Source organism: Symphalangus syndactylus, chromosome 4, assembly GCF_028878055.3.
Source record: "Symphalangus syndactylus isolate Jambi chromosome 4, NHGRI_mSymSyn1-v2.1_pri, whole genome shotgun sequence".
Taxonomy (NCBI): domain Eukaryota; kingdom Metazoa; phylum Chordata; class Mammalia; order Primates; family Hylobatidae; genus Symphalangus; species Symphalangus syndactylus.
This window is the reverse complement of record NC_072426.2, coordinates 34,457,537-34,483,335: the sequence shown is the minus strand read 5'-3', so window position 1 is coordinate 34,483,335 and position 25,799 is coordinate 34,457,537. Positions and strand designations below refer to the sequence as shown.

The window sequence follows — 25,799 nt, the reverse complement described above, 5'->3', positions numbered from 1 at the left end:
CCTTGGCCTCCCAAAGTGCTGGGATTACAGGCGTGAGCCACTGCGCCCAGACCCATCACTTCTTAAAGTTAATGTAATTTTAGAGAGATTGAGTGGAGTCATCAGAGAATAGGTTTTATAACTGAAGAAGGCATTGTATAAACAATAGGATCATTCCCAAACGAGCTTTGAGAGATATCTTTCATATGAGATGAAAAAACCAAAGGCTAAAAAAATAGTTATAGTCATCATTGGAAGCTATAGGTATAACAAAAACACTTTATAAATTATTTTTCTGTTCAGATTTTTGGGGCAATTGCAAAGAGTCACACTTCTGTTGCTTTTCTCTTTACTCCATATGTTGCTATATTTCTAATGGAAAAGAGCTCGAGGACTATAATAGTATATGGTAAATATGACATGGGAACCGTCTCTTGTCAAAAACATAAAATGGGAATGTCTAAATGGGTAACTTTTTAGTAACTAAATGGGTCATTGAGACTAAAATTACTGTGTTTCCAAGATCTCAGAACTGAAGATTGGAGATAGATAAATTTATTTACTCAAAATCACACAGCCAGACAGCGGCAGCTCTGGGACTAGAACCTAATCCCTAGCCCTCTAGTGAAGTGCATTTTCCTCAATACTATACAATTGGACCTCCATATCTGGGCATTCCACATGCACAAACTCAACCAACCTTGAGAAAATAAAACAATAAACAATAGAAGAAGCAATATAGTATAACAATTATTTATATAGCATTTACATTATATTAGGTATTATAAGTTATCTAGAGGTGATTTAAAGTATATGGGAGAATATGTGTAGCTTATATGCAAATACTACACCATTTTATATCTGGGACTTGAGCATCTGCAGATTTTGCTATCTGCAGGGGTCCTGGAACCAATCCCTGTGGATACTAAGGAACAAATGTATTCTCTTCCAGAACAAATGAAAAAGTATTCCTTTTTGCTAGGCTAAATCAGGTATTTGGCCATTCAGATCTTTTCAGCAGCACAGAAGAGGGCAGCATTGGGCTGTCATTCCTGGGAACCATTTGATGGGGCTGGAATGCTGGGAATTTGACCTACCTCATGGATGCTGTCCAAACCTGGACTGAACCAGCATAGTTAACACTGTTTGCCATAGTAAGCCCCCTAGCACTTAGTATCCCAGTTCTGAAAACTAGTCTGGGGTTGTTCCATCCCTCCCAGAGTTAGCTCTGGCTGGGAAGTATCTCCCAGAGGAAGCAGTATGTATGCTAAGGATTGGATTGCCAAAAGTCTGGGCAAATCTGTCTTCTTAGAATTCCATTTGTATAATAAATGAGGTGACGGTGATTTTTCTCTTTACTTTCAAAGTGGATCCATTCTTTTTCTATGAAGTTTTAACCTTTTTTTTACATTTAATGTTTTCAAACTCCTATAGAATGAGTCAAGTCAACAAAGTCTCCCATTTGTCATGGGACTTAAATGAATGTGCTGATAAAATTTTGATCTCTACAATTAGATAATATCACAGTGGTTTCAAATGCTTAGAAGCAATTTATGTTACTAACCAGTCCTGAGTTTACCTTATTAGCTTAGCAAATCCAGTAACTGCAAAGGTAAAAAACTGCAAACCAACACATAACCAAACTATTGTGAAGTTTCATAAAATTCAAATAACTGAATTTTTACTATATAGTACAACTGTATTTTTATTTCAATTTTTCAACATTTTTACTGGTTTTCTAAATAAGAGCTTACATGTATGTTTCTGCTAAATCAGGCAGTTCAAACGTATGGTAAGTTCTATCCGTTCATTCCATTTCCCGGAGGTAACCACTTTTCACAAGCTTCAGATTGTTTTTACATACATATACAAATATGTGCGTAAAATATGTAGGTTTCTTACTATTTATATTGCTTAGTACTTGCTTTTTGTAAAATTTATCACATCAGTCCTATTTTTGGGCAATTCAAGTTTTAATGTATCCATCAAAGCAAATTGGTACATTTCATGTTGTCACTCTTCCATTTTATTCAAAAATTCAAAGAGAAATAAAAGTTATAAAATGCAGTGCTTCTAGCAGGAGTCCAGAGGGAAGTACAGTTAATTTTCATTAAGGCCGTCACCAGAGCTGAAAATGTAACACCACATGTGCTATAATTTTCCTTTATAATGGTCGGGGGGAAGGGAAGGGAGGTTGCCAGAAATGATGTTGTCAACAAGACCACGGGGACAATTTTGTTTACTTAAAAATACTAAGTGTTTTCAAGAACTTTAAAAACCTCATTGAGGCCAGGCGCGGTGGTTCAGACCTGTAATCCCAGCACTTTGGGAGGCCAAGGTGGGTGGATCACGAGGTCAGGAGGTCGAGACCATCCTGGCTAACACGGTGAAACCCCGTCTCTACTAAAAAATACAAAAAATTAGCCGGGCGTGGTGGCGGGCACCTGTAGTCCCAGCTACTCAGGAGGCTGAGGCAGGAGAATGGCGTGAACGCGGGAGGCGGAGCTTGCAGTGAGCCGAGATCGCGCCACTGCACTCCAGCTGGGGCAACAGAGTGAGACTCCGTATCAAAAAAAAAAAAAAAAAAAATGAGATTACTTTCTCCCATTGAAGAGAGGCCTTAGAGCTCTCTCTTAGGTAACATTTGGTCTCTAATATAGTTGACAGAATTAAAGATGGATAAATTTTTTAAAAACATATTTTACGACTCCCTACTGTCTTTCCTATTTAATCAACTCCTATCTAATCTATTCCTCCTGTTCATTTTGGCTTATTATTTATAAGTAGGGTTTTGCTTTTTGTAAGGCTATTAATCTAAGTCAATGAATCTAAGTCAATGAATACATACTTGTATGTATTCACTATGCTTATACATATGCCTACTTCATAGTCCTTTCAGAGATTGTCCAAATAATTCAAAAATTAACTGGCATCTTTTCCCACAAAAAGATTCATTCAGTACCTGCCCAATAGGACACCATTTTAGGGATTTTCCTGAGTTCTTTAATTGTCTATCACTCAAAGAGGTGTACATTTCCAAAAGTTAGTTCAAAAATATTTGTCATTCATGTTTAAGCTATAAGGAAAACTTTCATTACTTTTTATTGACTTTTTTTGCTGTCTTTATGACTTGACTTTTAAAATAAAATTTTGGGTTTTCTCCAAACATTCGAAACCACCAACCATAGAAAATACAAATAACACTGCCATTAAAAACTTGTTGCAGATTTTAGTGCATTTACACAAGACCTCTACATTTTTCCATTTTTTCTCCCCTCCCTTCACTGCACTGATTCAAACTTGTCATAAGCAAGATTGGGGATGCACTAAACAAGATCAAGAAACACCTTGTTTTATTTTCATTCCACCTATACCACAGTGAGGAAAAACAAGTTAAATGTCCCGCCCATTGTCATGAACTATGCACCCACAAACTGTAAGAACACAAAGTCACTTTGTAATAAGAAAAAAATAATAAGAACAAAACTTTGTTAGCAAAACAATAGTGTTCTAGTCTTTTTATTCTGTTATTTTTACCCAGAACTGCCTTTCTACTGATTGTGACATATGGCAATCATAGAATGTTCTCACCATTGGCTGGCACTGACGAAATTATCAGAGCCACTATCTTTTCCATTCCAGTAACACAAAGAGTTAGAATCTCACTTTTCCAGGAAGGCAGCTGCTTTTGTGATTGGCCATTTTCCCTAAAACAAAACAAAACCACATCTGTACACTGCCAAGCAGCATTATCCATTTCACCTATTCAGTAAGAAGGACTGACAGATCAATAGGTCCCTGGAATACTAGTCCATCCTTAAGATCTTTATCCTTGTTCTCCTGAACTATAAGTGGCACAAATCTTAAGTTAAACACAAATGAAGGTGATGTATTGCAGATATGGTCCTACTTTTTCTGAGTAGTTTGTCTTGTTATACAATCATAGAGCTAGTGGAGAGATACTATGGAGCCATCTAAATCCACCAAGCTCTCTATGACAGGAAAATAGGCACCCACCCTGGAGAGTTAAGAATGTATTCTATTTTTAAAACTCAGAGTGAGACCTTTCAGAGTTTCCCCTCCAAAATTAGATAAATCAGAAAGCCAGATTCTAACTAACTCTGTGTTACTGGAATGTAAAAGATAGTGGCTCTGATAATTTTGTCAATGCCAGCCAATGGTGAACACATTCTATGACTGCCATATGTTATAGCCAGTAGAGATGCAGCAGTTCTTGGTTTAAAAATGACAATAAAGACTAAAACACTATTGTTTTGTTCTCATTTTTTTTTTATTACAAAACAACTTTGTGTTCTTATAGACTGTGGGTGCGTAGATCAGAAGATAATCATCTTAAATTCCTTGGTATTGATTTTATCTATTTTTTTGCCTATGGCAATGAAGATACATCAGTGTATAAACTATGTACTATATCCGACACAGTTATTCTCACTTATTTTAAGAGCTATGAAAGATTCAGTCTTCAAAACAAGATTCTCTGTACCCTCAACTTTTCTCATACTCTTTCAAAAAATGTATTTATTATCTTTAGTGAATGAATTTTTAAATAAACCAGAGTGATGAATATCATGCCCAAACTAAGGTACTATCTTAGTTGAAGTTAGATAAAACTCAATCCACAAGTCTCTAGAGGTTTGGTAGAACTAATGAAGAAACAGTGCTTAAAGTGAGATGATCTAATCAGAGCTCTAGTCCTTGGCTAAAATTTGTTTCAACATATGAAGCCTTTTGGTTTACAGTGTGTAACTGCATCCTAAAATTATGTATTTTCAAATTCTTCCTTCTGGAATCTGTTGCTAACCGTCACGCTTATACATACTTGAGGTTTAATGTTTGAATGTTGTTGACTGCTAAATAACTGTCAGTGAAGTCAGCCTTTTTCCCTCGCACTGGAGTAGCAAGTAGAATTTACAAATTTCTCTAAAATTCCAGAGCATGTGTGTGGTGTTTGGAGTAGTGTGGAGATTTCTCCATCTAGTATGTTGCTAATCTCTATGCCACATCCTTTAGGGAGAGGAAGCAAAAAACCTTCCTGGTGAATCTGTCACAGAAGAACAATTTACCGATGAAGAAGGCAACCTCATCACCAGAAAAGTAATCATCATTGAGATTTCATGCTTCTCTTGGAATTTAGATTTTCTGCATTAAAAACTCTGCTACTTTTGTGCTGTAGTGTCATCTCCTGAAACAGAAAAATCTCTACTTTTCACCATTACTTCCTACAGATCACTCGGAAAGTATTAAGACGAATTGTTATCCCACAAGAGAGAAAACATGATGATGTGGTAACGGAGAGGGACTGCCAAAGAGAATGTAGAGGACAAAAGCTTTGTGCACTCCCTAGAAATTGCTGCTAACAGGCTGGCATCTGCAGTGTGGCAGCTTGAAGTGTTTGCTGCTTTTGACATCTTATGCATTTGACCAGGGTCAAAGAAAAATACTTTTCTTCCTAACAAACATTCTTTGTTACATACTTTTTTTTTTTTTTTTTTTTTTTACTGTCTTCAGAGTTTTCACGGAGATAAGGTCATTTATAGGGGATAGAATGTGCCAGTTTAAGGGAGAAAGAAGATGAAACCTTCACTATTCACCACCAAACCTCAGAGCAGTGCCTCAGTCCCACCCAGGGCTTGGCCTTCAGCTGAGTGTCTGTTGGGACAGGGGCGGAGAGCACTCCAAAAGCACAGGCTTTAAAAGTTAGAATGGCAAAAGGCTCAGTTAAGATCTGCACGTCGGATCCATACATTTTTCTCTTTCCAACATGTTCTGCAGGGAAATCTGAATTCCTCCATCTTAATCTGAGGAAGGGGTTCCCCTCTTTGGGTTTATAACAGCCCATTTCCAATGTGCCAGTTAAAGAATCCCTCCAGTCAACCCCTGTCTCTCAGAGAAAACATCACTGGTTATTTTTCACTTGTTTCTCAGATCTCTACCCTTTTCAATTTAAAAATAGAAACTTCAGTAGACTATGTTTACATTAGAAAAAGTAAACTGAAAATTTATCAGAAGTACAAATCAGAAAATTGAAAAGGCTTCGTTTGTTTTCTGTTAAAAATTGGGTAAAAACTGAGTATTTGTGCCACAACCTTGCTCTCGGGGAACTGTATTCCTGATGCTCAGTGAAGAGAGGATTTGTGTATGCAAAATAGATGCCTCCTTGGTCTGACAGTAAGAGGAAGTCATTGGCAATTCCACTAACTTAAAAAAGTCCCTGAGATCAACAGCATTTCTATTGATTAGTACTTAACTAAGAAGTTTGAATCTCATTGCAACAGACTGCTTACAATTCTGCTGCCTTGTGAGCTGTGGTGCTGATTTCTTTTAGCTTACCATAGGAAATGGATAGGCTGCTCGTTATTTTGATTTATCACTAACCTACTGAATTACTGTCAAGTACAGTTATGTTGTATTCATTTTGACAGTGCTCTCTAGCTTGCCTTGATGATGCTAAACTGTGTGGTTAAGCTAAAGATTGTATGTATTTTTGGACATGAAGTGACAAAGTGCTTTAAACTGTTTCGCTTATCCTAATCTAGCCTCCAAGGATCAGAATGGGACTGCTTTATAACTAAAACTGTTTCACTGTGAAATCTTAATATGTACATTCCTTTTAAAGCAGGGAGAAGGTTTTAAGGTGAAAACGAAGAAAGAAATCCGGCATGTGGAAAAGAAGAGCCACTCATAACAGCGAACGGTCAGTCAAGGTGAGGTGTGTTCATATCAACAACAGTAGGACTTAAATTCCTGTGAAACTTATAAATTTCACTAAATAAGTGATTCAGATTTTCCCTGCCCTTTCCTTTTCACTGAATTCCAGCTTTGAAAGTCAAATACGAAGTTGTTCAAGTTCTGTTGATGTTTGCATATATATACACAATGAAACTTGACTTCGGTTTCACAGTCCATTAACTTTCTCCTCACAAATTAGGCAGCAATTTAATTGTAAATTATGTTTGCAGAAGCAAATATAAATACTGATAAGAGTAAAGGCTCACTATGAAATACAGTAGCCTTATACAGTCTAACAGGAAGACTATTTGGCAATAAATACTTCTTACAGTTATACTCAGAGTTTTATTGATCCAGACTTTCACCATTTTAGCAGAACAGCATCGGAGGACATCATTTTGGTTGAAATAAAGTGAGTTTCCAAGTCTAAATTAAATAACTGATATATCTATCTGGTGTTTTATAGAAACAAAAGGAAAAAATAGGAGGTTAATGGCACTGTTGTTTGTTTTTTAAGGTAAATGTTTAGTAAGTGAGCTTCGTTTACATTTGCCTGGACTTTTCTTTACAGATCACATTATTTTCCTTTTATATTGTCCTGTTTATTTCTACCTAGCTACAATTAGGCCATTTGGGGTGAAAAAGAAAGTCCTCTATAGTCTGTAAGGTAAAGCAAAATCACTTCTTTAGTTCACTGCCAGTCTTCTTAGCCCCACAGGTTAAAGTAGTAAGAAAGAGCAAACAGATTCTAGTTTTCATTTTCATGCATCTGCTGTTCCCTACTTGCCAGGATACTGGTATGCAGAGTGCTGAGGGAAGGAACTGGGAAGTAATCTAGTTTCACTGCCTGTAATTTTATGTGTGAGCTTAACTAAGGCCCAGATAAGTTCTCGATTCTCCCTCCCCGCAAGCCTTATCATTTGTTTATTCAGTATAACATTTACTTCATTTCTTTCTGTGAGACTTTCTCACGTGACCATTTAATGGCATTGAGAAAACCACTAAGAACTGCAGAGCATTCTGGAAAGAATGTTTACTACACATCCTCTTCCTAGTGTTTCATGAGTGCTCTTCAGGCAATCCTCACAGCCAACCTTCTTGGATAAGGCCTTCATCATCCCCATTTGATAGATGAGGAAACAGGCCCAAAGTGGTTAAATGAATAGCCCACGCTCACATAAGTAAAAAGTGGCAGAACTAGGATACAAACCCGAACAAGCTGCCTCCAGTGTCCACTTGTTTGCCAGAAACTTAACTTGGGTCGGAGGTGACGGGGAAGGTTTCCTTGAGAATGTGATGTTTGAGTTGAATTTTAAAGAATGAGTAGGAGTCAGTCATCTCTGTAAGGATTCTGGGCTGTACCCAAAAAGCAGTGGGAAACCACTAAGGGATTTTAGGCAAGAGTGAGGTATGATCCAATTTATATGTGCTGCATCACTCGCTCTAAATGCAGGGTAGTTAATGAATTGGAAGGGGCACTGGTGGATGAACAGAAAACCTGTTGAGAGACTACTGCAGAAGCTAGCTTGGCAGTGAGGATGGCTAAATAAAAAAATATCAACACAACTTGGTTTTTATTGGATGAGAAGGATCCAAGATGAGAAAATGAAGGATGACATCAATGTAGCAGTAGCTAGAATGAACCCACTCCTATGCATGCCCTACTGCTGAACCTGGTGAAAGACTTCTCCCTATAGCAGATCCACAAAATACTAAGCATGAGTTTGTTATCTCGAATTCGTCTATTTATGCAATTCTAAGTGAAAAATGAAACGAAAGTAGAAAAGAGTTCAGTCATCTGTAGTATGCCCCTAAAGTTTAGCAGCTTGTTCAATCATATTCTCAGGCTCCAAGTGGAAAGGAACCAAAAGGGTTACCTACACCAGCTGAGCCATTTTCTACAATGACATATTCCTAATATCTGTGAATAAATGACACCAAAAAATATGACAGCACTATGCTTCCAGGGTCCTTTAGACTGTGTTAATTTAAAAACAGTTTGCTCACTAAATATAAAGGAGGTTTTAAAATTTTAAATAATCATCTTACAAAGAAGTTATCAGACTCACTTGCTGCACCACTCAAAGGAGAGAGAACGTTGGGTACATTCATATGAATGTGAAAATAACTTCAGCTAAAGCAAACAATGTGTCAGATTGAAAGAACAGTGACTTGACAAGCCTAATTTTACTTTCCAGGTAGTGTTTACCTTCTGTAAGTGAACTTAGGGAATGAGTCCAAGAATACTGCCTGGAATTCCAGGAGACTGAATGTATGTGCTCTGGAAAAATCAATTTGCAAATATATTGAGATTTTTTTATAGTCATGCTGGCTGCCTCTTTTTAAAAAAAAAAAAAAAACAAAAAAAAACAACTAAGCAAGTAGAATGCTGCCAAATATGACTGAGTCTTAGATGGTAACATCAAAATTTGTATTTTCCATTTTAGAACCAGTTGGATTTTGAGCTATCTGAACTCTGCACCTGCTTTTCTGTAATATTGAATCATAGCCATCCTATTTTTAAAGAGAAAAGCCAGTGACTTTCAAGATTTGTACATAGTATATAGTGATTTATAGTTTACAAAGTACTTTTACATTTTTGTCTTATTTAATCCTTCCAACAAGCCTTAAGGCAAGTCAGGCAATTTTGCTTGTGACCTTTTACAGATGAGGACATTAAGGCTCGGACAGGTCAAATGATGTTTCTGCCTTCACACAGTTTATGACTGGTACAGCTAAGACTTGAAGTCAAGATTATTGATTCTCAGCCTGATGTTCTGTTACACTAAGCTATCTCTCTAAAATTATTTACAAAGAATAATAATAATCATCTTCTGTGAAATGATTGCTATATGGCAGGCACTAGGTAAATAATTATATATATTACCTTAGGAAATCCCCAAAATAATGCTATAAGGCAAATACAACTATCCTCCAACAGCTTTTTTTTAAAAAAATAGGGAAACTGAGGTTTAGAAAACTTAAATATTTGATTTACTCAAGGTACTACAACTAGGGAGCAAAAGAATAAAATTTGAACTTATCTAGAACATAGATCTTAACTACTACTTATATTAATAAATAATATTTGATCATTAGAGGCCCAAAAGCAACTTCTGAATCAAATACAGGTACAAAAGCAACTTGTCATAAATTTTTTCTTACTCTACACAGTGAAAGGACTCATAGTTTTTTATTCTTTTTTTCTTAAACAAAGCAAGACTTCATTTCTAAATCTCTAGATTTTTACTTCAAATACCAAAAAAGGGGGCTGATTCATGAGGTCATGGCAAGGGAAGATCCCCAGATAAAAGGTCATTTAAGCCATGGCAAAGACTTGCATGACACATACTGTATTCTAAACCTCCTCTAGGAAAATGCTTAGGTTCTGACACCCATGTGTAAGCCAAGAGTGGCAAGAGTGCCCATGCTTGTCAAGGCAGCCCTTTACCTGAGGCCAAAAAGTTAACCCATTTCATTTATTTCTTCAAAGACTATTTGGCCATCTGCCTGGCTTAAAGTGGAAGGACTAGATATACAATAGTGAATAAATGCTTCATGGTCCCTGCCTTTCTGGATCTCCCAGTCTGCAGTGGGAAAAAAAAAAATGGAACAAATGTTTAAACACTGAAAATACAAAGTCCAGGATCCAATGAAAGAATGTAAGAATGTACCTAGACTTGGGGGCTAGGGAAGGTCTCTCTGAAATCATGACATTTAAGTTAAGACCTCATCGGTGGCACCAATTATGAAAATAATGGAGAAGAACAGGACCCCAAGCAAAGGGTACAACATGTGCAAGCTCCCTGAGGTGGGAAAAGGCCTAACATAGTTGAAGAAATGAAAGATCAGTGCATGATCTTTCATTTCTTCAAATATGTAAGATTGGTGTGTGATCTTTCATTTCTTCAACTGTGTTAGGTGAGCTGGTAGTAGGTAAGATAGGCACAAGATAACATTAAACACACACACACACACACCATCATTCAGAGCCCTGTAGGCCAGAGGAAAGGATTTAAATTTCATTCTAAAGGGAATTTTAAGTTCCTTATAGATGCTGGATGTTAGACTTTTGTCAGATGCATAGTTTGCAAATATTTTCTCCCATTATGTAGGTTGTCTCTTTATTCTGTTGATGGTTTCTTTTGCTGTGTAGAAGCTCCTTAATTAGGTCCAGTTTGTCAATTTTTGCTTTTTACAAGCAAAAAACAACCCACCCCATTAACAAGTGGGCAAAGAACATGAACAGACACTTTTTGTTTCTTCTTTTATTTTTGAGACAGTCTCACCTGTTGCCCAGGCTGGAGTGCAGTAGCACAATCTCGGCTCATTGCAACCTCTGCCTCCCGGGTTCAAGCAATTCTCATGCCCCAGCCTTCTGAGTAACTGGGATTACAAGCACATGCTACCATGCCCCGCTAATTTTTGTATTTTTAATTAGAGACGGGGTTTCACCACGTTGGCCAGGGTGGTCTCAAACTCCTGACCTCAAGTGATCCACTCACCTGGGCCTCCCAAAGTGCTCGAATTATGGGCGTGAGCCACTGTGCCCAGCCATGCACAGACACTTTTCAAAAGAAGACAGGCATGTGGCCAACAAGCATATGAATAAAAGGTCAGCATCACTGTTCATTAGAGAATTGCACATTAAAACCACAATGAGATACCATGTCACACCAGTCAGAATGGTTATCATTAAAAACTCAAAAAATAACAGGTGCTGGCAAGGTTGTGGAGAAAAGGAAACATTTATACACTGTTGGTGGGAGTGTAAATTAGTTCAACCATTATGGAAAGCGGTGTGGCAATTCCTCAAAGAGCTAAAAACAGAACTACCATTCAACCCGGCAATCTCATTACTGGGTGTATATACCCAAACGAATATAAATTGTTCTATCACAAAGGCACTTGCACACATATGTTCACTGCAGCACTATTCACAATAGCAAAGACATGGAATCAACCTAAATGCCCATCAATGGTAGACTGGATAAAGAAAATGTGGTACACACACATACACCATGGAATACCATGCAGGTATAAAAAAAGAGCGAGAGCATGTCCTTTGCAGGAACATAGATAGAGCTAGAGACCATTATCCTTAGCAAACTAACACAGGAACAGAAAACCAAATACCGTATGTTCTCATTTAGTGGAAGCTAAATGAAGCTAAATGATGAGAACACATGGACACAAAAAGGGAAACAACAGACACTGGGATCTACTTGAGGGTGAGAGGGGAGAGGAGAGGAAAAAGTAACTATTGGGTACTAGGCTTTGTACCTGGGTGACAGAATAATCTGTAACAAACCTGCACGTGTACCCTTGAACTTAATAAAATAATTTTTTGTGTGCATATTTAGAGGAATTTGAAGCCTCTGAAGGATTTTAAGCAAGGACCTAACTTGGTCTTTTTTCCCTCTTTAAAAAAAAAAATAAGAGCACGGACTATCTAGAGAATGGATAGGGGGACAAGAATAAAATGAAGGTAACCAGTTAGGAACTTATTGCTTCAGTTCAACTAAGCCATAATGGTGGCTTCAGCTGGGAAAATTGACAGCACTTGATAGATTAGCATGGTGGGTAGAGTGGAGAAGAATCATTGAGTCAAAAATGACTCCTAGATTTCTGGCATAAGCAACTAGATGATAGAGAAAGAAGCAGAAGTGGAAGAGGAATGAGTTTTAAGAAGAATGACAGGCATTCAGGCTTGGACTTGAGTTTGAAATGCTATGAGACATCCAAGTATTTATGTTACATACACAAGTCCAAAGCTCTGAGGAAAAGTTGGGGCTGTGCATATAAAAATGTGGGAATCATCACAAAAGAAATGGGTATTGAACACCAGTGAATAGATGTGATTACCTAGGGAGAAAGCTGAAGTAAGCCAAGAAGGGGCTCAAAAGTTGAGTCCTCAAAAGCAACATTTCAGAGTTTAAAAAAATTTCCTCAGCCAGATGCGGTGGCTCACGCCTGTGTTCCCAGCACTTTAGGAGGCCAAGGCAGGCAGATCACGAGGTCAGGAGATCTAGACCATCCTGGCTAACACAGTGAAACCCTGTCTCTACTAAAAATACAAAAAGATTAGCCAGGTGTGGTGGCAGGCACCTGTAGTCCCAGGTACTCGGGAGGCTGAGGCAGGATAATGGTGTGAACCTGGGAGGTGGAGCTTGCAGTTAGCCGAGATCTTGCCACTGCACTGCAGCCTGGGTGACAGAGCGAGACTCCGTCTCAAAAAAAAAAAAAAAAAAAAAAAAAAATTGCCTCCGACCTCTCTCTTCTGCAGAGCTCCAACCATGACCCTCCTTAGTAAGCACTCAATAAGTGTCAGCTATTGCTACTAGTATTAAGAGAACCAAGAATAGAACCTTGAAGAGGCTGGTGGACTAAGAAGCAGTAGCCAGTGATGTTAGAATATAACAGTGGGAGAAGTGAGAACAGCAGTATCTGAAATCTTCTGCATGTGATGGTGGTTTACACTTCAGAAAAGTTTCTATTATTTCACGTCACTTGTTTCTCATAGTAGCCCTAGGAAATTAGTAAAACAGGATTCTTGTTCCTCTTTACTAAGGAATGAACGGTGACAGACAGCAAAATCTCTAAGGCTGAGTGCAGTTAATGACAGGTCTGGATTTCCTGATTCTGATTCTCAGAAGTCAGAGCTATGGGCTGAATTGCTTCACTACAAATTCAGGACCCTGCCCTCTAGAATATTTTACCAGAATTCATACAGAGTAAATATGTTTTTATATTATATATTTTTTATTTTTCTTAAAAATATGTAATATTTTTTATTTTAAGAAATAAAATTAGCCCGGCTAATTTTGTATTTTTAGTAGAGATGGGGTTTCTCCATGTTGGTCAGGCTGGTCTCAAACTCCTGACCTCAGGTAATCTGCCTGCCTCGGCCTCCCAAAGTGCTGGAATTATAGGTGTGAGCCACCGCACCCGGCCCTTTTTTATTTTTCTTACCCTTAAAAAATTCCTATTAACAAAAGCCTTGGCTTCATGATAAGAGCTAGAGGCAGATGGCTTGATTTCCAATTCTGGCTCCACTATATATTAACTGTGTAATCTTGAGCTCACTATTTAAAAGCTTTATGGCTCTCTTTTTGGCCGGGCACAGTGGCTCACACCTGTAATCCCAGCACTTTGGGAGGCCGAGGCAGGTGGATCGCCTGAGGTCAGAAGTTAGAGACCAGCCTGGCCAACGTGGTGAAACCCCACCCATTTCTACTAAAAAGACAAAAATTAGCCAGGCATGGTGGCACGTGCCTGTGGTCCCAGCTACTCAGGAGACTGAGGCAGGAGAATCACTTGAACCTAGGAGGCAGAGGTTGCAGCGAGCCAAGATCATACCACTGTACTCCAGCCTGGGCGACAGAGCAAGACTCCATCTCAAAAAAACTAAATTAATTAAAAAACAAATAAATAAAAGCTTTGTGGCTCTATTTTCTTATCTATAAAATGGAAAAAATAATAGTACCTCATGGTTATTAGGATTAAATTAGCTAATCCACTTTAGAACAGTTTAGAATAAATATCTTTACCTAATAAAAATAATAACAGTAATAAAACTTTATTACTGTTAGGTTTTTCTTTCACTGCTAAAACACGAATGAACAGTTTTCCAGTATTTTTTTTCCAGCCCTTTGACTTAAGATACTTTTTAATCACAAGTGAACAGAAAAGAACAATCAAAAAAGCCCTATTTATTGGTATTAGTGAAAAAACAAAGCTACCTGAATTGGGAATTACTTTAAAACTGCACTGTAGTTTATTTTAGTTACATAAAGTAATTAAAATTAGTGTTTAGAAAAAAGTCTTAGTCCATGATTTCTGTAACTACAGAGAAGGAAAAAGAGAAAAGAAGGGAAAGGGAGAGGTGGGTAGGGAGAGAAACAAAGAACTAGAGTAAAGACCTCTCTGTCCTCAGTGGGCTCAGGCTTTCTTTAAGCCATGACACAGCTAAGTCTTAAAGATGAGTAAGAGTTGAACTACAAAGGTGGATTTCATTAGGGAAAGACGTCTGAACTTTCCAGGAGGTGGCATTTGAAACAAATTTGAAGGGTAGAAGAGGAATTAGCCACAGATGATAATCAGAGAAGGCAAGTGTAGGTGGATACAAAATCATGAATAAAGACAATGAAATTGGAAAACAATTTGTAGTTGATACCTGTTAATCTAGATCCTCAAAGTGAAATCTGTGGACCACAGTATCAGCATGCCTAAAAGTCTGTTAAAAATACAGAATTTCAGGCTGGACATGGTGACACGCCTGTAATCCCAGCACTTTGGGAGGTCGAGGCGGGCAGATCACCTGAGGTCAGGAGTTCAAGACCACCCTGGCCAGCATGGTGAAACCCCATCTGTAATAAAAATACAAAAAATTAGCCAGGCATGGTGGTGGGCGCCTTTAATCCCAGCTACTCAGGAAGCTGAGGCAGGAGAATCACTTGAGCCCGGGAGGTGGAGGTTGCAGTGAGCCAAGATCATGCCATTGCATTCCAGCGTGGGGCGACAGTGCAAGACTCTGTCTCAAAAAAAAAAAAAAAAAAAAAAAAAGAATTTCAGACACACTGACCTACTGAACCAGAATCTATACTCAAAGACTCCTGTGTAATGCAGATTAAACTTTGAGAAGCACTGTTCCAGAACATTTGACTGGCTCTCAAATTATCGAGTTTTTAAAAATTTTTGATGCTGGCCCCATCCCGAAAAATTCTATATAAACTGGTATGGGATGTGGCCTGGATATTGTTGTTGTTTTAATCTTCCCAGGTAATTCTAATGTGCAACCAAGTTTGAGAACCACTGGAGATTGCAAAACAACTTTTCAGTGGAGGACAGTGGGAATTAAACCTAAAAAGGTTCATTGGGCTGGACCAGAGAGCTTCAGATGTCAAACTAAAGATAGGAGACCCTTTTTAAAGCTAGGCATTACGATCTAAAATCCACATGGTATGTCCATTCACCTATAAAAGACAAGTCAGTTCTGTACCAGAGCATGCTCCTGACTTGAAGATGTGATGTATGCAGTACATATTTAACTGTAAAGTATCAGCCGCCATGAAAATCCAATGAATTGCTGTTTCCAAGTTTGTTTGTTTGTTTTTTTGAGACTGAGTCTCGCTGTGTTGTCCAGGCTGGAGTGTGATGGCGCGATTTCAGCTCACTGCAACCTCCACCTCCTGGGTTCAAACAATTCTCCTGCCTCAGCCTCCTGAGTAGTTGGGTTTATAGGTGCCTGCCACCACGCCCGGCCAATTTTTGTATTTTTAGTAGAGACTGGGTTTCACCATGTTGTCCAGGCTAGTCTTGAACTCCTGATCTCAGGTGATCCGCCCCCATCCCCCACCCCCTGCTTGGCCTCCCAAAGTGCTGGGATTACAGACGTGAGCCACCGTGCGTGGCCCTGTTTTCGTATATTTTAAAATGTTTCTTAAAAATATAGTGAAATGGCTAAAAGGAATGATTGGTTTTCTGATTTAGTTTCTCCCACCTTTAGGTTTGGAAGTCATACAAAACCCAAAGAAAGAGATTCCTAAGTGCAACTGCATCTATCTCATATCCATTATCTAAACCAGAAAAGGGAGATGAGTCAAAATTCTATTTCTGAAATGTCATCTTGATGGCTTCTGCCCTCACACCTTCCCATCAGATGGCGCTGTCATCACAGTTTATACCAAGTGTCAATATTTTTATAGCAAGTACACAGTCACTTAGCCAAGGTTCTCGTGCTTTTTATGCAACATTGTGCTTGGTGTAAAGTCTTTTGTCCAATGAATGACCTTCGTGTACCCAGTGTGGTTGGGACCAACAGGCTCTGATTGCATAACCAAGAAAAGAAAAAGTTATAAGAGGAACTAACTCCCACTTAAAAAAATCACCCAAAACATCCTCACTGGAATATAAGTGGGCATAATTCACAGCATTTTTTTAAATGATAGCAACATATCCAATATATCCAGAAAGATAACATTTGCTTGGATTGAGGTGAGAAGAGAAAGGCCTTGCTATTCATTACGAAATTAACCTGGGAAGTTGGATTGGTTTTTAGGAGACATGGAGAAAAGTAATGATGATCACACATCTACATAAATATTAAAAATTATCAAGCCAGGCCAGGCGCAGTGGCTCATGTCTATAATCCCAGCACTTTGGGAGGCCGAGGCAGGTGGATCACTTGAGGTCAGGAGTATAAGACCAGCCTGGCCAACATGGTGAAACTCCATCTCTACTAAAAATACAAAAAATTAGCCGGACGTGGTGGCACACACCTATAATCCCAGCTACTCGGGAGGCTGAGACAGGAGAATTGCTTGAACCCAGGAGGTGGAGGTTGCAGTTAGCCGTGATCATGCCATTCCATTCCAGCCTGGGCGACAGAGTGAGACTTCATCTCAAAAAAAAAAAAAAAAGAAGCAGCTGTGTATTTATAATAGCTGAAGTATGATATATAAATTATATATCAAGCTTCAAAAAGTCAGGGGGAGAGGTTTAGAAAAAGCAGGGAGTAAGACTGTAGTAACATTATCATAGGACCATCTAAGAAGCCTGGTGCCCACAAGATTAGGATTAAATGATAAAAACAGGTGAGAAAATCCTGATCATCATCTTCTGATTTGCCCACCCTCTGCAAGATGATCTACCCAAGTGAGTCACTTTCCTTCTTTGGAACCTCAGCAGAGTCACAGGGGAGGGGTGTTGAAATCACATAGGAGGAATTGATACTTTCATGTTCTTGGCTCCACGCATTAGTGACCTGGGGCATGGAGGTCAGTAGCATTTTTAATACTAAAAAGGAAGCCAGGTCCTGTAGGGGGGCAGAGAGAGGAAGTGCTGTACCAACATGTTTCCATAAGCCAGGCTGTCCTAGGTGACCCATCTAAAGAGGAAGATACTTGTCTGAGGTAAGTAAACATCTTCAGGGTCACTGGAAACACTCCTGGGCCCCAAGAGAAGTTGAATTCTAAAGGTTGTCCTAGATCTGCAAATATAGTCTGTTGTTTATATGGGAGTGAGCAGGGTTATTCTTAAAGTTGTTCTTGCCTTACTCAGGATTTCTATAGGAGCTGTATCTTGTTCTCAGGCAGGCAGGCATGCAAGTTTGTCAGCTTTTCACACTGAACAAGGAGGAGAGACAATATATGGGAAGAACTTTGTTTTATGGAAAAGACAAATTCATACCACAGTAGTGCACAAAAGTATGAAAACCTCTGCCAAAGAATGATTTATTTTGACACAGTAAGACTGGTTATAAAACACAGATGCTTTATGCAGGAATCCTCCAGCAAGACAAGACATTCTCAGTGGAGCCTCCACTAAAAAGCTCAAATAAAATTAATTTGTCCCATTATGACTGACATGGACAGGAAAAGCAAAAGTTCTTTGCAGTAGTAGAAGTTTGTCTTTAATTTTAATTTGGTTATGGAAAAGAAATTTCATTGTAATGAAGTAATGACACTTTTCTTCCTTTTGAAAGATTAGTTGAATTTTTGGAGAAGTCAGAGACTTACAAAGCATTCAGAAATAGCTGAGATGCTCTATCCTGACTCCTTATCTCTGGCCATTTCTGCTCATGGAGGTCCCAAACTCCTTACATTTTGATGTTTAGGGAAGTCTCAGAGATTACCTCTCTCAGCCACCTCATTTCACAGATAGTCTCTGAGGCCTGAAGGGCTACAAATGGCTTCCCCAAGCAGCTGAATAACCTGAGCTTCAGACAGAACTAGAAGAGGGTCTTCCCAACACGGTCTAAAACTGTCACCGAACCAAACTGGGTGTTTGCCTGTGCACAATGGAAAGTCAAACACCAACCGAAGCACCAGGTTTTTGCAGGAGAAAGGTGCCACTTGACTGACAAGGAGACAGGAGGAACCACTCAAATCTGTCTCTCCAAGCTGGGGGCTGGGTCATGTTTCAGAAGCATAGGGTAATGAGGCATGATCTGACTGGATCCTGCAATGGGGTGACGCCAAGGCTCTATCTGACTGGATCCTGCCATGAGATATAAGCTTCTTAATTAGCTCCTCAGTCTGAGAACTTAGGTTCCTCCTATGGTTGCATATTTAGTTCATCTGGGCATGCTCAGATTATGTGACCTTCAACCTGGTGGTGTCCATGGCAACTCAAAAACAACTCACAACTTTGTTACATAAAAGTTGAGGGCCGGGCATGGTGGCTCACGCCTGTAATCCCAGCACTTTGGGAGGCCACGGTGGGCGGATCATGAGGTCAGGAGATCGAGACCATCCTGGCTAACATGGTGAAACCCCATCTCTACTAAAAAATACAAAAAATTAGCTGGGCGTGGTGGGGGGCACCTGTAGTCCCAGCTACCCGGGAGGCTGAGGTAGGAGAATGGTGTGAACCCTGGAGGCAGAGCTTGCAGTGAACCAATTTCGGGCCACTGCACTCCAGCCCGGGTGACAGAGCAAGACTCCATCTCAAAAAAAAAAAAAAAAAAAAAAAGTTGAACCAGGTGGTCTGGTGCAATTACAAAACACAAATATAGTAATAAGCAAGGCTCTCTGGAGGTCGCCTAGAAAAGGTCACTGCCTTCTAAGAGCTTTCCAGTACACCTTAGGGCCTTGTCCTCTAAGGCATCTAGCAGGTAGCATCATGTTAAACCACCCCATAGGGAATGGAGGGCCTCTGTTCTCTTGAGACTTTTCTATTGAATGGCAAGTAAGGCTTACACTAGTTGTCTTAGAAAAGAAAAGAGAAAAAGAAAAAGAAAAGAAAGCTAAACTCACTATCTACTGTCTCTTTCCACAGGATCATAAGTTTTTACTGCCAGTATTGAGAAATTCATGGAAGAAATGTCAGCAGGAAGTAAAAATTCACCGAGAAGTGTGTGTGTGTGTTCGCTGCTTCCACACGTTAATGGCATGATCTTTTTTTATGCAAAAAGAAAAGAAAAGAAAACCACCCACATTTTAATTTAGCATGAGCCAATTTACAGAGCATGGAAATCACTTTCATTTCCGGATTGGCGCGTGTGCAATTAGCAATGCAGTGTATATACAAGAAGCCATGCTGTTAACAGTTTATCTCAAGTAATTTGGTGTCATTTACAAAAGGAAGAAATTCCTGCCATCAGAAGGGACAGAAGGAGATGGAATGATCAAATCACTGAGAAACACTAAAATTACTAAATCTACAACAGCTCGCCTTATTTTTCTTGGACCCAAACTGTCAGGGTATAAACACTATTTGTTTCTTTTTTAAAACATCGATAGTTTTGCTGTAAATAATAACACTGTATAAATTCTAACAGAAAAATAGAATAAAATGTTGATAAGGCACTGCCTCTTAGAACACAAACAGAATATTGCAAATGCATTTAACAAATAGGGGTCTCAAGTGACTTCACCCTAGAAGAGGAGGGAGGGATTCTGGGTGGGGGTGACTCTTCACTGATTCTTGTATATTAGCAATTATAATGTTTGTATATGCAAAACTGCTAGCTTGATTTTAAAAAAAAAAAAACAAATCTTTAAAATCTGCTGCAAATTTAAATAATTCCCAAAATGAGGAATTCTGTAGTTCTGTGAAAAATTTTTTTCTTCAGAATACTAATATTTTGATGCATGTGTATCACCTTATTTTGATTAAATCTTTTCCAATTTTGCAAACACTACAGTATACTGCAACACAAAAGATTTTATCTGTAAACACAAAGCCCTTCATCTAATATTTGTTGCTATTGCCAATTTTTCAATGAAATGACCTAAAAACAACAAAAAAAATAACCTATACGGTAGTTGCTTTAGGGGGTGGGGGGATGCTATCTGTTAGTGCTTAAAAGGGGGTAAATGCTTGCCGCTTTAGAGGTGGATGGTGCTCATAAGAGGCCCCAGTCGGGGGTAATTAAAAAGGACTGAACAGAAATCCTTAGCTAGTAGAATGGCAGCACGCTGTAAAATTATTACTGTATTGTGTACTGGCTATAAGATGTAGACACCTTTCAGTAAGCCAATCATTTGTAACCATTCTAGCAGTGTCATATTAGGTTAATAAGGCTGCTGTGTTTTAAAGGGCATTTTTATTTGGGTTTTGGTGAAATTCTTTAATTTGTTGATTATATTCACATAAAATCAGCATTCATTGACACATAGCTCTAATGACATATGTATGAAAAACCATACACTGGATGACCTAGTCGATTATTTAAGCATAAAATAAATTGTGTTAAACTCTTCACCTATCTGTGCTTTACAGTCTCCTTGTGTTTTCTGGCAAAAGGTAGTTGTCTAATCCCTTGTCATATGAGTCCTGGCCAATCTACCCCATTGGTCCTCTTTGTGCCTCTGGGGTCACTGAAGAGATAGATAGTCTCTAACATTCATATGTGCCCTGCAAGCTCCCAGCTTATAAATTCCGTGCATTTCATGGGGAAGCCAATAATTAATTAAAGATTAATTGACAAGTAAGCTTTGCCCACATCTGTTCAGGCCATCTCAAAAAGTGGAGAATTGGAGATACTATAGCCAGCATGTCAAAAAGTTGACTGGCACTTCTAGGAACCATCAACGTGCAGTTGCTTTTAGCCCACAGAGCTTTCTTTGTTTGTTTTATTAATTTACATTTATTGTCCGCTCTTACAAGTTGGGAGATTTCACATAATCAAGTTGCTAACTTCTCTTAAAAAGCAAGATTTGGCAACAACGGACCTCATTCCCAGAAGGTAACAACCTGCTGGAGCCAAGGTGTCCCTGCCCTCTCCAGCCAGGTGTGGGGTCTACAGGTATCACTGCCGCAGCCTCATTTCTTATATTTGTACATCCTGACTATGAGTTTGCAACCCATACACTGCGTGAATCTAAATTCTACTGAGGCAGAGACCATGGCTGTTTTAACTTTTATTCTAGTTACCAGCTTAGCATATGGTAGTAATGAGATAGTAGTAACTGTGATGATCATCATCACTAAAACTGGAGTGCTCACTACATGCTATTCTCTGTTCTAAGCACATTCTATTTACTTACTTAGTCCTTATATCTACTTTATGAATTAGGTACTGTCTTTCTTTGATGGTAATGATCCTTTTATAAAATTAAATGGGTGCTTAGAAACTTTCAGCAATGTTATATGTTGCATGTTCATTAAAGATTGTTGCCAAATGGAATGAGTTGTCCCCAGTAAGGATTCACTATCAATGCAGAAGAAATGCACAGATAATCTACTTTGCATAAAGAATGGGGCTAGGTTGCATCTGCATGGTATCCCAAATAAATAAACTGTGCCACTACTCTTGCACCAAAATTATTTTATGATGGGTAAAGTGAGACCCTTGAGAGGTTTAAAAAAAAAAAACAACAACAACTTTCCCAAAATGCCTCTCTGTAAAGCCAGGATCAGAATATAGGTGTCCTAACTTCCTATCTAAGAGTTACAAATTACTGACTCAGTCTTTGAGAGAAGGTGTTTATCGTGAACCAGAAACTCAATGATGTATACCTGTTTAGGTATTAAATAGTTGTGTTTATATACCCAAAAATTTGACTTTAGGTATCTGTGATATGCTTTGGTTCCGATCAAGCAGGAGGTCACAAGTTTACTCAGAAGTATCCAAAATATGACATTCAAGATTTAACTTGCATATGTGTGTATATGCATATATTTATACATGTATATTTAGATTGAATGTGACATAACATTATGTATTTCTAACATAATATTTGGCCTGCCAACTTATAAATATGTATTTAAGCTTTTCATTGATTGACATTACTGTAAAAAATGAATTATGATTGATAAGTTCTGGATATTTGCTGTTTTTTTCATTTTATATTCTTACTAAATTATTGAATTTGTTAAATTAAAATGTGCTATCACTGTATTGCCAAATTATGGCAATACACTATGCAGTATCATTTCAATACTTTTAAGAGGCATCTATTACTTCATTGAACACATAAGCAGCTAGCATCCTTTCCTCTGTAAATAAGGACTTTTCTGGCATCCTGATGTTCCTCGCTGTTCATTTGGTATCATCCTGGAGTTCCATCAAGACTGAGGATTTTCTCCATGGCCAATAAACTGTTGTCAGCATCAGCTCACGTTTGGCTGTATGACAGGGATATGTGAGAAGCCCAAAAATAAATCACAAAATAATAAGGCATCTTCTGAGTCTCTCTGAAGAAGCCGGTGATCCAAAAACTAACTTCTTATCTGAGTGAGTCTTGCTATTCTTGATTTGCTTGAAGAGGCTGTGACATATTACAAGGCGTGTAATTTCCCAGGCATAGCACACTGCTTCTGTTTCATGAATTGATCAAATTGTCCAGAAGTAAACATTTACAAGATTAAGATTTGAACCAAACTTTTCAAGAGTTCTTTTAATAAGAGGTGGAAGGCAGTGGTATAATTTCTTTACATGGTTACCTGGCTAAACATGTACCAATACAAAAATTAAATAATAGAGCAGATTCTGATAAGTATCCTTAGTAACAAGCTCAACAGCTTTCATTTCTTTAATAGAATTAAATGCAGATAATTCAAAAATAAAGCAAAATGAAATTTACCATTATATCTGCTGCACTTATTATTAGCTACATATGATATGTGCAAGTAGGTGAACATGAAGTGAAGAATTTTTACTCTTCAGCCCCTAGTGCTTCCTGAGTTATGGAGTAAAACGCCCTGAGGGTTGCATTTCCAACTGGACATCCTGAGACTCCTCACCAATTCCAAAAGAGTTCCATAGCAAAGTTGAGATGAACATGCTCAGAGGATTCTAAGGTGGTGAGAAGAACCACCTTGGAATGCCACAGGAAGCACACCAAAGGCAATACCTGTGAGGACTTTTTTTCTAGGACCACCATGGAACTCTGATATCCCAAAAAATATGATCTCCCTGCCTGATTTCCCCCAACATCCTCAATTACCACTTCTCCTTTGTCATCTAACTCAACCATTGGCATAATTCTGAGAGCTGGGATAGAATGATGACTTGCCAGCTTTTCAAAAATGTTCTGTCACATGATGTACGTCACCAGGTCTTCATACTAGACTGTACACTCCCTGGGGACAGGGACTTTATTTTGTTCTATGCTATATGTATAGTACCTAGGATAGTGCTTGCCACCTTATGAGTGCTCAAGAAATATTCGTTGAGTGCAAGAATGAATGAGTCAGCAAACATCAGAGGGCGAGGAGCAGCAAATAGGGAATGTTACTCTATACCATTTTCTTTACAGGCTCAACCAACTTGGAAATTGAAGGAAAGCACAGCTTTTGATTCTAATGACTTCATTCACCAAGGACTAACTTGTGTCACCAACCTCCACTGGTCCATTCCAGTTGCACGACCTCCTTCTTAGCCAAAAAGTCCTTAGTAATTGGGGTATGGATGTTCCAATAGCTCATGAGCAAAGAGCACACAGTCATGCTGCTGAAGTGGCCATCCGTCCTGTGGCCATGGGCTACGGTGCTCATCCTCATCACTGACTGGCCACTGAGAAACCAGGCAAGAGTGTGGAGAACCCATCATGAACCTTCCTGTCTATGACAAAGTTAGTTTGGTTGCCTCCACCTTGGTGTTGCTGAGTAAATGTGTTTCACCATTCACCACAGCTCCTCTTCCTTTCCCTGTTTCCTCTAAAGTCCAACCTACTTTATTCGTTTCTATCCCACATCTCTGTTTAATATCATTAGAGGAAGGAAAAGAAGGCAAATGAATGCTATTCTGTTTAAAATCCTTCTTTCTGGCAAGCCAGATATCTACCTCATTTTCATCCCATCTCTCTCAATGCCAGTAAAAGGAGGATGGAATAAAGGAGCATGTAACTGAGAAGACAAAGATGGATCATGTGGTTCTCCAAACCCATGCATCTCTCCAATCATTCTTCTCATTTCACAACATGTACTCAGTGTATGCCACCTTCCAGGTGCTCTCCCAGGCACAGGATACATCAGTTCCCTACCCACTACCATCAAAGTGAGGAGAATACCATCAGCCTCTGTGTGAAATCTAAATAAGGGCTCCTCAGGACAGGAAATTGTAGAATTACTTGTGGAAATAAAAGTACCCCAGCACATCATAGGCAGTGCATGCTGAAGAACGTGAGAAGACATGTAGAATGGGGAGGAACAGCCCTGTGGCTGCTGAGTGTAACCAATGCACTTTCTCTTTTTTTGAGATGGAGTTTCACTCTTGTCACCCAGGCTGGAGTGCAATGGTGTGATCTTGGCTCACTGCAACCTCCGCCTCCTGGGTTCAAACAATTTTCCTGCCTCAGCCTCCCAAACAGATGAGATTACAGGCACCCACCACCATGCCCGGCTAATTTTTTTTGTATTTTTAGTAGAGACGGGGTTTTACCATGTAGGCCAGTCTGGTCTTGAACTCCTGACCTCAGGTGATCTTCCCGCCTCGGCCTCCCAAAGCATTGGGATTACAGGCGTGAGCCACCCAGCCCCACTGCACTTCCATATTCCGCCTGCTAGTCAGAATTTAGTGGGACTCAAGGCCTGACAACAATATTTCAATAGAAAACTTTAAAAACATTTTAAAGGTAGCTAACCAACTCTATAATATTGTATAAGCCCATCTGACTTCCAGAGATTCTGAATTTAGGTGAAACCAGTTGTAACTTTGAACTCATGCACGATGTTCTCCTTCCATATGTCAACTCCTACATAAATTTGACCACTTCACAGAGCCTGTCCCTGCCGATGCCAGTCCACACTGGCAACTGGTAAACTAAAGGAAGACCTCACAATGTGGCACTCAAATCTACATCCTCTGGTAGTCCCCTTGCTCTCCAACAAGGCTTGTGCTTTCCACATTTCCATGAGCAGAGCTGGGTATACCGACAGTTTGTAATGTTGAGCTTCGCATGCCTAATCATTTACCTGTTCTTTATGGTAAAGCCTTAGACTTCAACTATGCTGCAATATACATCTGATAGCTCAGTCTGGGCGCACACCCCACCCACTGGAAGCCAGTGCTTAAGTGCGGTGAAGAGTGGAGCTAGAGCTAGCACACAGCCTGGCTTTCTGACACTGCTATCATAGTTAGTGTGCCTTGCCCAGGTGGAGCCCGAAATAAGTAAAGAATA

The 25,799-nt window shown here is 39.1% G+C and overlaps 1 protein-coding gene across 4 annotated transcripts in view; it reads left to right on the top strand.

Annotated features, from left to right (window-relative positions):
- The window catches only part of ANK3 (ankyrin 3), a 556,820-nt gene extending 535,879 nt beyond the window's left edge, over nucleotides 1-20,941 (top strand). For all 4 annotated transcript variants that reach the window (XM_055274392.2, XM_055274391.2, XM_055274393.2 and 1 more), the window contains 2 exons: nucleotides 6,617-6,704; nucleotides 19,510-20,941. In XM_055274392.2, coding sequence (XP_055130367.1) covers nucleotides 6,617-6,685 — 69 coding nt within the window. In that variant the 3' untranslated portion in view covers nucleotides 6,686-6,704; nucleotides 19,510-20,941. The remainder of the gene's footprint in view (nucleotides 1-6,616; nucleotides 6,705-19,509) is intronic.
- Nucleotides 20,942-25,799: the final 4,858 nt, after the last annotated feature.